Source organism: Prionailurus bengalensis, unplaced genomic scaffold (assembly GCF_016509475.1).
Source record: "Prionailurus bengalensis isolate Pbe53 unplaced genomic scaffold, Fcat_Pben_1.1_paternal_pri Un_scaffold_80, whole genome shotgun sequence".
NCBI classification, from domain to species: domain Eukaryota; kingdom Metazoa; phylum Chordata; class Mammalia; order Carnivora; family Felidae; genus Prionailurus; species Prionailurus bengalensis.
In genome coordinates this window covers 134,747-150,263 of record NW_025091179.1, presented here as the reverse complement: position 1 = coordinate 150,263, position 15,517 = coordinate 134,747, and the positions used below count along the sequence as shown (strand labels likewise).

At 45.3% G+C, this 15,517-nt stretch overlaps 1 protein-coding gene across 1 annotated transcript; it reads right to left on the bottom strand.

Moving 5' to 3' along the window:
• Positions 1–4,212: 4,212 nt before the first annotated feature.
• On the bottom strand, positions 4,213–14,113 carry LOC122478535 (ral guanine nucleotide dissociation stimulator-like). Its single transcript, XM_043572085.1, has 13 exons — positions 13,928–14,113; positions 13,360–13,467; positions 11,098–11,285; positions 9,561–9,754; positions 9,036–9,412; positions 8,030–8,245; positions 7,545–7,648; positions 6,973–7,042; positions 6,283–6,351; positions 5,770–5,844; positions 5,159–5,191; positions 4,684–4,805; positions 4,213–4,479 (listed from the first exon to the last, which is right to left on the bottom strand). The coding sequence occupies exons 1-13, from the start codon at positions 14,111–14,113 to the stop codon at positions 4,443–4,445; spliced, it is 1,779 nt and encodes a 592-aa protein (XP_043428020.1). The 3' UTR covers positions 4,213–4,442.
• Positions 14,114–15,517: the final 1,404 nt, after the last annotated feature.

Sequence of the window (15,517 nt, the reverse complement as noted above, 5' to 3'; positions counted from 1 at the left end):
GCAAAGGTAGTCCTAAAAGGAAAATACATTGCAATTCAGGCCTATCTCAAGAAGGAAGAAAGGTCCCAAATATACAACCTAACCTTACACATAAAGGAGCTAGAAAAACAGCAGCAAATAGAACCCAACACCAGCAGATAAGGGGAAATAGTAAAGATTAGAGCAGAAATAAACACTATAGAATAAAAAAAAAACCAGTAGAACAGATCAATGAAACTAATATCTGTTGTGGGTTTTTTTTTTAAGAAGAAACAAAATTGATAAATCCCTAGCCAGGATTCTCAGAAAGAAAAAAGAGAAGACCCCAATAGATAAAATCATGAATGAAAGCGGAGAGATCACAACTAACACCACAGAAATGCAAACAATTATTAGACAATACCATGAAAAATTATATGCCAGCAAACTGACAATTTGGAGGAAATGGAAAAATTCCTAGACACCCACAAACTACAAAAACCCAAATGGGAAGAAAAGAACATTTGAACAGACCCATAACCAATGAAGATGTTGAATCAGTTATCAAAAATCTCCAAACAAATGAGAATCCTGGGCCAAATGGATTCCCAGGGGAATTCTCCCAGGCATTTAAAAATAGTTAATCCTATTGTTTTCAAGCTGTTCCAAAAAATAGAAATGGAATGAAAGCTTCCAAATGCATTCTATAAAGCTAGCATTACCTTGATTCCAAAAACAAAGACCCCACTAAAAAGGGGAATTATAGCGCAATATCCATGATGAACCTGGATGCAAAAATTATCAACAAGATACTAGAAAATTGATTTCCACAGTATATTAAATGAATTATTCACCATGATTAAGTAGGATTCATTCTTGGGCTGCAGGGCTGGTTCAATATTTGCAAATCAATCAACGTGATACACCACACTAATAGAAGGAAGGATAAGTCATATGATCCTGACAATAGATGCAGAAAAAGCACTTGACAAAATATGGCATTCTTCATTGATAAAAATCCGCAAAGTAGGGACAGAAGGAATATACCTCAAGATAGTAAAGGCCATATATGAAAGGCCCACAACTAATATCATCGTCAATGGGGAAAAACTGAGAGCTTTCCCCCTGAGATCAGGAACATGACAGAGATGTCCACTCTCATCATTGTTGTTCAACATAGTGTTGGAAGTTCTAGCCTAAGCAATCAGGCAACATAATGAAATAAAAGGCATCCAATTGACAAAGAATAAGTCAAACTTTCGCTCTTCACAGATATGATACTGTACATGGATGACCCAAAATATGCCACACACACACACACACACACAACCTGTTAGAGCTGGTACATGAATTCAGCAAAGACACAGTGTATGAAATCAATGTACAGAAGTGGGTTGCATTTGTATATACCAATAATGAAACAATAGAAGGGTATATTAAGGAATCAATCCCATTTACAATTTCCAAAAAACCATAAGATATCTAGGAATCAACGTAATGGAAGAGGTAAAAGATTGGTATGCTGAAAACTATAGAAGGCTTATGTAAGAAATTGAAGACAGAAGAAATGAAAAAAAAATTCCATGCTCATGGATTGTAAGAACAAATATTGTTAAAATGTCACAACTACCCAAAGCAATTTACACATTCAACACAATCCCTATCAAAATAGCATCAGCAATCCTCACAAGCTAGAAAAATCCTAAAATTTGTGTGGAACCCCAAATGCCCCCCTGAATAGCTGAAGTAATGTTAAAAAAGAAAACCAAAGCTGGAGGCATCAAAATCCTGGACTTTAACTTGTATTACAAAGCTGTAATCATAAGACAGTATCATACTGACACAAAAACAGGCACATAGATCAATAGAATAGAATAGAGAACCCATAAATGGACCCACAGTATATGGCCAACTAATTTGCAACAAAGCAGGAAAGAGCATCCAATGGAAAAAAGACGGTATCTTTATAAAGTGGTGCTGGGAGAACTGGACATCAAAATGCAGAAGAATGAACCCGAACCACTTCCAATTTACACAAAAATAAATTCAAAGTGCATGTGAGACATTAAACCATCAAAATTGTACAGGAGAAAACAGGCAGCAACCTCTTTGACCTCAGATGCAGCAACTTCTTACTTGACATGTCTCCAAAGGCAAGAGAAACGAAACAAAAAGTAACTATTGGGACGTCATCAAGCAAGATAGAAAGCTTCTGCACAGCAAAGTAAGTAATCAATAAAACTAAAAGGCAATTGAGGGATGGGAGAAGATATTTTCAAATGACATATAAGATAAACGATTGGTATCCAAACTCTATAAAACACCTACCAAACTCAACACCCAAAAAACAAATAATCCGGTGAAGAAATGGGCAGAAAACATGAATAGACACTTTTCCAAAAGGCATCCAGATGGCACATGAATAGATGCTCAACATCATTCCTCATCAGGGAAATACAAATCAAAACCACAATGAGATACAACCTCACACGTGTCATAATGGCAAAAATTGACAACTCAGGAAACAACAGATTTGGCAAAGATGTGGAGAATGGGGAACCCTATTGCACTGTTGGTGGGAATGAAAACTGGTGCAGTCACTCTGTAAAACAGTATGAAGATTCTTCAAAAAATTAAAAATAGAAGTACCCTACAACTCAGCAATTTCACTATTAGGAAGTTATGCAAAGGATACAGGAATGCTGATTTGAAAGGGCACAGGCACCCTGATGTTTATAGCAGAGCCATGAACAATATTCAAATTATGGAAAAAATCCAAATGTCCATGAACTTATCAACTGATGAATGGATTAAGAAGATGTACTAATATAAAATGGGCGCCTGGGTGGCTCAGTTGGTGAAACTCCCACTTTTGGCTCAGATCATGATCTCACGGTTTGTAAGTTGGAGCTCCACATCGGGCTCTGTCCTGACAATTCAGAGCCTGGGGTCTGCTTCATGTTCTGTGTCTCCCTCTCTCTCTGCCCTTCCCCCACTCACACTCTGTCTCTCAAAAATAAACACTAAAACAAAAAGATGTGGGACACACACACACATACAGACACACACAATAGAATTCTACTTGGCAATAAAAAAGAATGAAATATTGTCATTTGCAACAATATAGATGGAAATGGAGGGTATTATGTTAAGCAAAATAAGTCAGTCAGAGAAAGACAGATATTATATGATTTCACTCATATGTGGAATTTGAGAAACTTAACAGATGAACATAGGGGAAGGGAAGGAAAAATAAGATAAAAACAGAGAGGTAGGCAAACTATAAGAGACTCTTAAATACAAAGAACAAACTGAGGGTTAAGGGTGACAGTGGGTTTGAAGGTGAGCTAAATCAGTGATGGGCATTAAGGCAGGCACTTTTCAGGATGAGCACTGGGTATCAAATGTAAGAGATGATTCACTGGGTTTTACTCCTGAAACCAAGACTACACTGTATGTTAACTAACATAAAAAAAAGCTGCATCAGGAAATGCAGGAATGCTAGACATCCTAGCTCTTAGCATAGATGTTTATGGGACCATGTTCAGCAGCTGTGGCCATAAAAGCACATCACACATCTTTTCCCCAAATACAAAGCAAGCAGGGGAGGGGATTCAGAGGTCATTGAAAAGGATCCCTGGAGGATTTAAATCTAGGTAAAGTGTTAACATGGAGCGCCTAGAGGAAGAATGATAATGGAAAGTCCTGCCTGCCCTTAGTCAATTTGCAAATTACCTTCTCCTGTCCTTATCCTTTCCACATGTAGGGTTTGACCTCTTTACATGTTTTTTGCTAATGCAACTCCAGAGTTTGAACTAGAAAACTTAGTTTCAAATATTTGGTAAAAAAAAAACCCTCCAAAACAAAAAACAACACCTCAATAAAAGAAGCAGGAAACAAACCTTTTCCTTTAAAGTGTAGAAAGCAGCCACTGTCCTGGGGCAGGTAGTAGTCCTGGAAATTGTTACACTTAAGGACATCCAATTTCAATGGTTGCTGCCATTCCTGTGAAAGTAACTTCAACCTCTAAATCTCAGTAATTCTGAGGGGCTGTCTCTTCTTTTTACCCAAATTCATTATACTGAAATTAACCTGTTCTCTGAGTAAGAGGAATTTGGGAGGAGGGCTGGCTCTTCTCCTTCCTCCCACATACAATAGCTGATGACTCTGCAAGATTTCTTAGTTCAAGAAAGAATATGAGAGTCTGTACACCATTTAAATTGCTGTAGGAAGTAATAGAACCAAACCAAACTCTTGGGCTATAAAAGAAGGCTTTAATATAATAATATTCAAATCTAGCTTTTACTATTTAAGATAAATATTGCCACTCCAAGTAGGTAAATAGATGGGAGGAAGAAGTGTCAAGGAGATGGGGTTCATCACAGCAAGTGTCCAAGCTGCTGAGGAAAGGTTGCACTATCACTGGACTCAGTCCTGAGCTTGATTGTGGCCAATTCTTCTTGTTCTTGAGTTTCACTGGTCAGCTAGGATTGGGGCTCCAGCTGGCAGGACAGGATGTAGCTAAAGAGAGAATGACACCTGTGAGTCGACCAGGAGCTACAATTCAGGTGTCTCTCCCAGGGTTTTCCCAGTAGCTAGAGTCTGATGTTCCAGTGATCACAAGGAAACAAGGCTTGAGGCTGCCCAGGGAGCCATGGATGCAGGATCCCTAGAGTGGCCACCAGAAAGAGTCCACGCCTTTGCCTAGCTCCTGATGGGCCTCACCTCTCATCCTCACTGAGTCGCTCCACAGCCTGGAACCAGGCTCTAAACTCCTCCTTCGGTTCTAGAGTGTAGTTATCTGCAGCCACCTGGAGGAGCATGATCTCTTTCATCACTTTGTATTCCTAGGCCAAGAGAAGAACAGGATGCACACAGAGCCTGGGTGGGTTGAGCAGTGGGATAGGGGACCAGTCCTAGGTCTTTGCACATGTGGCAGCCTTCCTTCCCTGAAAATTCATCCAGTCTCAACCTGTTCTCAGAGGTGAGTATAAATAGCCCCTCCTCCTGCAGGAAGTTATCCCTGAGGCCACTCCCCTGACTTCACTTACCAGATGGATGGGTCTTACACTTTTTCATTATCAAACTATTCCAGTAAATGTGTGATGGAGGGGATGCAGCCAAGAAATATTCTTCCCAGGGCCATCTCTGGTATCCACTCCCCTACACTTCCCTAATAGGAAGTGCCACAAGTGCTCACCTTAGTTTTTTTCTTATGGTTGATCTCATCTCCCTAGAAAGCAAATAGCCAAAGTCCATCAGAAAGAGCCCCTTGTTATTGCTTGTTCCTTATACCCATCCTTTCTCATGTTGTTCTCGTGCCAGGACACATGAGAAGACTGTCCATACACAGATAACAGGACTGGGATATAAGCCAGGCTCTGGGGTCCAGAGAAAGGACGACATGGGGTAGACAGTCAAGCACCTTATAGCACAACCCTCTCTGATGACAGAAGGGGAGGCTGAAACCTCTGGGGGGAGGGGGCTGTTAGGCTATGTAAGTGCTTGCCGATGTGGAGGTGCCTGACTTTGCTCTCCCCCCATAAGCAGCCTGAGAGGGAGAGGCTGAGGTCAACTCAAACTTCATGCAGCTTTGCATTCAGACAGTCTTGGGCACCAGGACCAGTGTCATAAGTGCAAACTCCCTTCACTCATCATTGAGATGAGAAACTCTAGCTCACAGGGGTAGCTGTGAAGCTCTCATGAGGGGAGGTTTGCCAAGTCCTGAGGTCTCAGGACTCATTACAGGGGTTCTCCACTCCCAAACCTCAGGATTCTGGGCCCTCCTACACAATCTAGAGGTTCACTCACCTTCAGATAGTCCTTCATTGCAGTGTCCAGCATCACCATGTCAGTGAGGAAAGTGCCAAGGAAGGGGACAACACCCTGTGTCATTGGGGTAGGGGTGGGATGAGTCCCTGCTCTCAGGTGCACACAGGGACCCTCCCTTGAAAATGCTTTAGCCTCCTGGTCCACCCCAGGTTCTCACATGGAGCAGCCTAGGATCCCTAGCAGCCGCCTCTCAATTCCCCCTTACCCTCACCCTCCAAGGATATCAGACTTCTCCTAATCACCACTAGGGCCTGCTTTTAGAAAATCAAATTGTATGTAGTCCTAGGCCCCTCCCCACCCACAAATCCATTCTGCATCCAGCTGGATAGACCCTCCTCCTAGTCACTTTAAAATAAGAGTTTTGGAAGCTGTGGCAACAAGAGGAGGAGCTGGAGTAGAAAGGTCCACCTGTCTTGATATGGAGGCCTCCAGCTGTCAGAGAGGAGCCCTTCTCCTCTCACTCTGGAGGCTCTATTCCCCAGGAACACCCACCTTCTTCTGCAGCCTTTTCTGGGCTCTCTGGAGGCTCATCACCAGGGTGGCCCATTTAGATGGCCGCTCCTGCAGGGTCAAGGACAAGTTCATTGAGACCATAATATCCTCAGTCCACTCCCCCCGCCCCCACCATCTTTGACTTGAGACCCTGGACATCTGACCCAAGTCAGCTGGTACCAATGCTACATTATCCTTAAGCATGCTGTGAGTGATTCTAGCACAATCTCAGCTCCAACATTCACTCCATGTGTGACCTTGAACTTGCAGCCTGGCCTTCCTGAGCTTGTTTTCTCATTGAGAAAAGTGAGAACACCACCTACGTCACATGGTCTTCTGAGGACTCAGTGTCCTATTACTATCATTATTGTTTCCCTCCATCCATCCCAACCCCACTACTGAGCAGAGGGCTGTCCTCTGGGCTCTCAAGCTGTATACAGGTCCCCATCTGGACTAGCTGTTAATATGGAGAGACAGGGTGTCTATAGCATCTGGTTGAACAGCACCTACTTGCTCCACGCCCAATGGAATCTTCACCCCAAACTGTAACCATATTCATACCAAAGGCTTCGCCTCCCCAAGGAATGCTTCATGTCATTCCCCTACACAGCAGTCTTTCTTCATCCACTCAAGACCCTGTTCCCTCAGGCCCCACCCTCTCTCTTCCCAAACCTCCTCCTCCCATGATACCTTCAGAAGCAGTTCCCTTCTCTGTGGGTTATCTTCAGTGCACAGCTTTTTAAATTTTTGAAAGCTCTTCCTGAATAGAGGAAAAGAAGGCAGAAAAAATTATAGGAATAATGTGGCTTGAATGTAAGTCCCTCTTATTTGAGTACTCCAAAAAGTCAAACTCCCAGTATTAGGGTTTTCTCTGGATTCCTCTGAGAACTAAGGTGTTTGTAGGACATGGAGGGAGCTCTCACGTGGGTCATCCAGTGCCACCATTTCCATATTAATTGAGCAACTCCGTTTCAGTCAGTTGTGGTTTCAATTGGGCAGAGAGTTTTGTTGCTGTAAAGTAAGCACTTGATAATATTTAATTTGGGTCAACTCAGTGCGTGATATTTAAGAAAAACTATTTCTATAGCTGGAGTCAGGGTGGACTATTCTCCAGGGTGAGTTATAGACCTGTGCACCAGCCCAGGTTCTATTGCCAGGGTTTGCTGCCTCCCAGGAGGGTCCCAGTTACTGAGGGGGAAAAGATGTGCATATGGGAAATCCCTCATCCACCCTGATCCTTCTATGGAGAGAGGCATACTCACCTGGAAACTTTCTCCCATGTCTTCTTCAGACGGTAAATTGAGGCACTCTGCAGAGCAGAGAGGATGGCATGCAGTGAAGAGTAGTTCCGCATGATTTGACAGGCCTGGGGAGGGAAGAGAATGAGTGGTCATGTGGGTAGCAGGAGTTCTATTTGCTCTAAAGTATCAGCCTCCCTCAGTTTAAAATTTCCCTCCAAGATGACAGATATCCAGGTGCCTGCAGAAGGGCACATATAAGACCCAAAGAGTAACACTGCTGGGGAGAGGGAAGATTTTAGCTCATTCCAAGGAAGGAGCCAGGTAGGAACTGAGCGTTCCACCATTGGGACATGCAAGTAAAGGTCAGCATGTCCCTGGAGGGAAGAGCCTAGGGACTGTGCAGACCCTAGGGCTTAGACTAGGGACTCCAACCCTGAGAATTGATAAAGGAAATATCAGTTTCCAAGGCTCAGAAGAGTGACTCATCTTGGCCTCCCATAAAATACCTTGGCCACCTTTATCCAGTGCTCCACCACCATGGCCCTGTCCTGGGCTATCATTCTTGGGTTTCCAAGGCAGGTGGTGATGACACAGTTGACCACACTGTTAAATTGGGTGACGGTAGCACAGACTGTGGGTGCCAGGTGTTCATTACCAGGCTTATTCCGCTTGGACCAGATGGACCCCAGGCACTGATGAGGCAGCACCTTCTTGAACAGCTCCTAGAGAATGGGGTGGGGAGGGGAGGGGTGTTCAGCCAGCCACTTCACATTCAGGATTAATGTCCTAGGTAGGAGGTTACCAGGTCAGAGCTTTAGTTCCTGAAGCTGAGAATGTGGCCTGAGCCTGATTGGAATCCCTGGATTTCATTCCATTCTATTTTCACTGAGGGAGTCAAGTACAGGAAGACCTAGGAGTGAATACTGACAGGGAAGGAAGGAGAGAATTTGGACCCTGGTCATCCTTGCTAACCCCAGCCTCTAGATGACAGTTCAATGTGACTCCTCACAAGGGGGCCTTTTCCACTCCACCTGTTTTTCCCTTTGGTCCTACTCTCCTTTCGATGCACATTCCCCCATGACAGTTACAACCACAGGTTTCTCTGTTTCCCCTTGTAGTTATGTACATGTCAGATGCCTAATAAGTGCACAGGGTGTTAAGCCTCCAAGGAAGATGGGTGGGTGACCCATGGACTTGGCTGCACCCAGTGAGCTGTCTTCCTCCACCTGAAGGACCAGGGCCTACCCATTTTTCTAGCTGTTCTAAGCTCATTTAATCTACACAGTAACTCTGCATCAATTCTTATCAGTGCCTATCTCTACAGTTTGCAGCTGGACAGTGAAAGCTTGATTTAAGGACCTTGGCAGGGTAACATGGTTGATAAGTGGTCGAGCTGAAATTTGGACCCGGACTCTAGTAGTCCACATCAGGGAAAGGCAGGTCTGGGTTAGCTGACGGCAAAAATGTAGAAAGTGCCCTGCCCTGTCCTGCCCTGAGAGCCCAGCTTCTTACCGCATCTATGTACGTTAGCTGCTCTGCCACCAGCTTGGGAGGGAAGTCCATGAGGCTGGGCTTCTCCTCATTCAGCTGGTTCTTTGGGGTTACATGCCAGTGGCAGGAAGGCTCTGGCGCTGGAGTTGGCTCTGTCTCTATTTTTAGAGCTGGAGTTAAAATTCTAAGTAAAGCTGATGATTGAGCTGATTGCAGCTGTGGACCTGGCACATATGCTGAAGAATATGTTAACACTTGTTCCAGTTCTGGAACAGCTGATGGAGGTGATGCTGGCTCTGACACTTGAGATGATGGTTGAAACATAACTGGTGCTGTCTCTAGTTCCATAGTAGACCCCTTTTCTGGCTCTGCAACTGGAAGGAGCCTTGGGGCTGGCACTGGATCAGGATAAAGAGAAAGGTTCATCCACATAACTGACTTTCCAGGTGCCTTCCCAAAAACAGGACAGGTACCATTGCTTTCAAAACAATATTCAGCCCATGAACCCCACCCCAGTTAGTCTTCCCAGATTTTAATCCCCTTTACCATCTGACTCTGCCTCAGTGGGCTCCAGAGTTTCCTGATGCACCAGGATAAGGGCGGTGTGGTTCTTCAGGTCCCAGTCATGCAGCTTCATATCCACATAGGCTGTCTTTACTTTGAAACTGGTAAAATTCAGAGACTGCCAGGTATCCTGAAATTTCTGGTCAGGCCATGTAGTCAAGATGGGAGAGAGGGTGCTGGGAAGAGTCATGTGTGGAGAAGCATCAGAGGCCTGGCCTTTTATTCCACACTGTACTCCCACAGCATCATTATTTCTCTATGGATCCCAGAGGATGGCCCAGCCCACTTCCAACCCCGCCTTTGCAGTGGAAGGCCTAGTCATCCAGAAAACCTGTGTGAGTCTGGTTTTTTCACTGATACTCTTCTCACCACGGCCTTGGGCATAGTCAACGCCATCCTCAGTACAGACCAGTAATAGGGCTTACGTTTGAGGCCGATTTATGAGCAGTCTTCTCACTACACCTTCTGTTCTTGGCCCTAGTTGCTGTGGTTAGCAGAGGTAGATATGGAGAGAAGCAGGCAGAGCCAGATGGAACAGTGGAAGGGATGGGTCTCTTGGGCACCAACTGAACCCAGACTGTGCTCTGCTTCCCAGAAGTTTTGGGGCCCCATCCACAGCTCTCTTTGACTCATTTGTTTCTTCACAGGAAGCCCCCAAACATAAGCCCTCCTATGGAAATCAAGAGATCTGTGAGTTCCATGGTTCTGGAAGTCCTCCTCCAGCCACAACCCCTATAGTCTCTTATGCTGCTCTGTGGATGCAGGAGGCCCTCCTTCTGAACCTGAAGACCCACTCATGTTTACTTGGTCTTGTAGTCTGTCATAATGGTCAAATAAGGGACAATCCTTTCATACCCAGAGGACGCCATGAAAATGTCACATATAATGAACCAAGGACATGAGTGGTTATGATGTGTACAGTGATTGCCTACCCTCTGACTAGACTTGACACCAAGGCATTGTGTCTACTTTATTCACTGAATTATCTTAGTGACTAGAAAAGTGCCTGCATTACTAGGTGATTAACATATATTGTTGATTGAATTAACCCAACCAGTACTTTTCAGATAACTGGGTGGGCCATGGGTGCCTCTGCCTCTCCCCCAGCAAGCCCTAGTCTGGCCATATAAAGGAAAAATACCAAGCCCAGCTAGATAGAATCTCAGAAGTCCTTTGCAAACAGGAAACTTCTGCTTTCCATGTGCTTTTCTAAATTCAGAAGTGCCACAGGCCTGTGAGGGTTGAGGTTGAGAGCTTCTTCACTGGAGAGAGAGAGAACTATTAAACCTAAAGATACTCAGCATGTCCAGCAGCCCTTTCTACAGAGCCAGGCACCAGATAAGCCCATGCCATGTTTTCTCCCATAATTTCCTACAGTTAACACTGTGAGGTTCATCCTCTTACCACCCCACTTCCAGAAGAGGAAAGTGAAGCTCATAGAGGTGCAGTAACATTCCCAAGATACACAAGTAGTAAATGGGAGGCTCACCCCTGTGCTGTGTATGAGGCAGGCACTCACCTTTTGAACTGCTGTCCCAGGACTAATTGGGCCATGGGGAACACCTGGTATATGCAGAAAATGGTTGTGATGTTTGAGGTGTTTCTATCCTGGAAAGGTGATTGTAGCAGGGACTGTAAACAATTTTCCATTGTGCCTTCCTTGAGCTTCAGCATTGTACAGGCCTCATCCAGGGACAGGGTTGATTCCTTTTAACACCGGGTAGACAAGGAGGGGCATGTAGTCAGCTTCAATGCCATGAACTACCAGGAAGATCAGGGTCTGGTTCTCAGACCAGAGACCCCCATCCCTTTGGGAACTTGTGAAAGAGAAGGGACTTGAGTGCCCACACAGAATAAGGTTCTAGGCTTAAAATTGCAATTGGTTTTAGGGGGGAAATGATAAACCATTGGTAACTTCCAGGCATTCTCTTAGCTGAGCAACAATAGCACTTCTTTTAATAGCCTATATTAAGAGCATTATGCCAGTGAGTCATCAGCAAACACCCCTACTGTAGATATGAGAACACAGAGGGTTAGAATTTCAAATGCTGCTCAAGATCACATAGGTTAGTCCTGAGAATTGTCAAAAGCATGGCTCCACCCCTGTGCTGTGTATGAGGCAGGCACTCACCTTTTGAACTGCTGTCCCAGGACTAATTGGGCCATGGGGAACACCTGGTATATGCAGAAAATGGTTGTGTGATGTTTTGAGGTGTTTCTATCCTGGAAAGGTGATTGTAGCAGGGACTGTAAACAATTTTCCATTGTGCCTTCCTTGAGCTTCAGCATTGTACAGGCCTCATCCAGGGACAGGGTTTGATTCCTTTTTAACACCGGGTAGACAAGGAGGGGCATGTAGTCAGCTTCAATGCCATGAACTACCAGGAAGATCAGGGTCTGGTTCTCAGACCAGAGACCCCCATCCCTTTGGGAACTTGTGAAAGAGAAGGGACTTGAGTGCCCACACAGAATAAGGTTCTAGGCTTAAAATTGCAATTGGTTTTTAGGGGGGAAATGATAAACCATTGGTAACTTCCAGGCATTCTCTTAGCTGAGCAACAATAGCACTTCTTTTTAATAGCCTATATTAAGAGCATTATGCCAGTGAGTCATCAGCAAACACCCCCTACTGTAGATATGAGAACACAGAGGGTTAGAATTTCAAATGCTGCTCAAGATCACATAGGTTAGTCCTGAGAATTGTCAAAAGCATGGGCTGCATTTCCTCTAAGCTAATGAGGCTTGGTCTGTTCCTGATAGGGAGAAAGTTTCTGGGGGAAACCACCTTCTTCAGCAGCCCCCAGGGAGCCAGTCAATTGTAGTCTGGGTTCCGGGCTTACCCTGATCATCTCTGGGTCCCGAGAAAGGACATGAATCTGGACCTGTTCTGACCCTATACCAGCACTTGTTGCTGGACTGATGCACCTGCTGCTTGTCAAGGGAGATGGAGTTTAATCCTTAGAGCAGCTCATCAAAGATTTCCTGGGTGAAACTCTTAAAAGACAGAGGCAGGTATCTCAGCCAGGAGGCATCAAAGTCCTTCCACCCAATTTGTGCTTCCATGTTATGGCAGATCTAGCAACCTAAAACATTCTTTTAGGACACTTAAGATTTTCCCTGCATCACTGTTGAAATGAAAACAGAATTGAATCCTGTCAAGTTCCAACAGACTTGAAAGGCTGAAACAGTGGCACACAACCTCCTTTATGGAATATTATGAAGACATATAAGAACACAGCTCATGACTTGGTGGGCCTACAATAATTTAATGTGTTCTGAGAGACAGGACATTACAGAAACATATAGAATGGCTTCATCCCACCCTTAATTTTGTGTTAAATCACCCTGTTTTGTGTGATGATATGTAAGGGCTTGGAGACGTTCTGCAAGGACAGTGGAGCTGAGTGCTACCCAGGATATCTGGGGCAAGTAGGTAAAATAATAAAACAGCAGTAAAATGCAAAGATACTCATGGCCTCATGAAAAGTAAAAAAAATAAATAAAATAAATAAAAATGATTAATTAAAAACATTAAATGTTCTCTATCAAAATATAAAAAATAAAATACATACACAATACATGCATTCTCTACCATTCCAACATATGTAAAGAGTGTCCTCCTACCTTACCACATAGCTGGTGGCAGAGGTTTGGCTATTCAGATTATTTTGTGGTTGGGCCTGTGGGGACACTCATGTGGAAATATGATGTGAGGGCCTCAGGTTTGGCCCCATATTTATGTGCAGGCCCTGGGTGTGAAAAACCCTCTTCCCATTCTTACCTCAGAGCAGCGCTGATTCTTGGTATCCTTCTGCACCTGACACTTATCTAGGGCGCTGCAGTAGTTGAAGCCATGGACCAGCTCCTCAAAGATATCCTGGGTGAAGCTCTGCAAGTACAGTGCCCCGTAGTCGGGCCAAGAGACCTTAGGGTCCTCCCTGGACATTGCCGCAAGGGGACACCCCCATTAGAAATTGTGTTCTCTACAGTACAGGCTAAGAGGGGAAGCTGTAAAGACACCCAGCAAGGAGGAAACCAGAAGAAACTCTAGGGCTCGTAATTAACATATAGGTAGTTGAACTTGGTCCCCAGAAATCATCTTCTCCTGCCTGCCAAGACCTGGGGTATGAACATGAGAGATGTGCTAGGCTTTCAACACCTGACATCTTGCTTCTGCTCATGAAGGGCATAGCCCTCGTCCTCTGTCCCCTCCGCCCCCCCTCTCTCCCTCTCTCTCTCTCTCACACATACACACACAATGAGGGGCAAGAGGTGTGGGCCTGCTCTGGGCAGGATCAGAGTTGAGGCATGCTCTGTCCAGTGGGCTGCCCTGAGCTGCCTTGTGTTACCTGTGAGCGCCTCCTGCCAAATGACCAACAGCTTCGGAGATGAGGGCTGAGCTGATGTCTACAGTGACATAAAGGTTTCTCACTCTGGGCTTTCTTAAGCCCACATATCCTGAAAATGGGGATACAGCAACAGAACATTTTGTTCTCTAGAATGACTCTGGGCAAGTGAGCCGGAAAGCAGGCCATCTCTAGAATGTGGGCACCTGGTTACCAGAGTTCTAAGTTCTGTTGAAGCCTATCACCAAGGAAGTGAAGTCACTTTTTCAAGATTCCAGTACCTGTGGCCCTTCTTTTTTTTTTTTTCAACGTTTTTATTTATTTTTGGGATAGAGAGAGAGCATGAACGGGGGAGGGGCAGAGAGAGAGGGAGACACAGAATCGGAAACAGGCTCCAGGCTCGAGTCATCAGCCCAGAGCCTGATGCGGGGCTCGAACTCACAGACCTCGAGATCGTGACCTGGCTGAAGTCAGATGCTTAACCGACTGCGCCACCCAGGTGCCCCATGGTGCCTGCTGAGTGAGTGCCAGCTCCATGGTTCATAAGGGTGAACAAAGAACGAGTCAGAAAGGCATTAAGGGAAAGTGAATGGCTGCAGCCAGGACCCAAGTGTGCAACATTTCCAGCGAATGGGAATGTGATCCACGTGGACCAGACACGTTAAACTTCCTTCCCCCCTAGGCCCAGCATGGAGGCCAGCGTGCGCCTAATACCTCTGGCCCATCCTCCACATAAACAGATCTCGGCTGGACCCCTTACCTTGCCCTGATGCTCCGGATGTTCATGTAGTCCTGAAACAAATATGCCTGCCCCTTTACCTCCACCTCTAACATACGACCCATGGGCTGGTCCACACTGGACTTTTGCAAGACCGATCTATTACTGTGCAAGACTGAAACGTATGGGGCCCAAGGCATACCTTGACATATAAACAGCAGTATCATGAGATTTGATCAGCCTAGGGCAAGGGTTCTTCATTAAGGATGAGAATGGGATAACATTTAGAACAAACTGACGAGCACGATATATTAGCAAGCTGGCTTGCTCACAAATCAGAAGACCTTTTGTGGGATTTGGCTACAGGTATTGTGCAAAGGGAGCCACTCGGAGCCCTGTGAACAAGAGATCCACATTCCTCCTCAAGAAGTAGAGGGAAACTGTGGCCTTTTGTGTGCTTCTCTGCCCATCGTCTCACAAGAGAGGGCCCCAGTGACACCGAGATATGAAGAAGGTGCTTCCATGGGAGGATCGTGTGATGAGAACAAGGCCTGGTGCAGGAGACGTTCCAAAGACTGAGTTCTCTGGTCAAGTCATGGAGCAGGCTGCACAGGCACATCCTGTCTCTTCCTCTGCCTGAGGCTATGTCCCTCCATCAGGATCAGGGGTCCATGTGGCTACCCATTCCCATGATACAGTAGCCTGCTCTGAACTGAGGGCTCACGGACAGAACGTATAGGTCTCTTCAGCGATATCGGACTCTGAGAGCCCTCTCTAGACTCAGGAATGTTCTGGAACCTACACGTGCATCCTTGCAACTCACTTGTTTACATGGTCGCCCCATGGTCTTGCTGTGTGAAGTGAGGTCAAGAGAG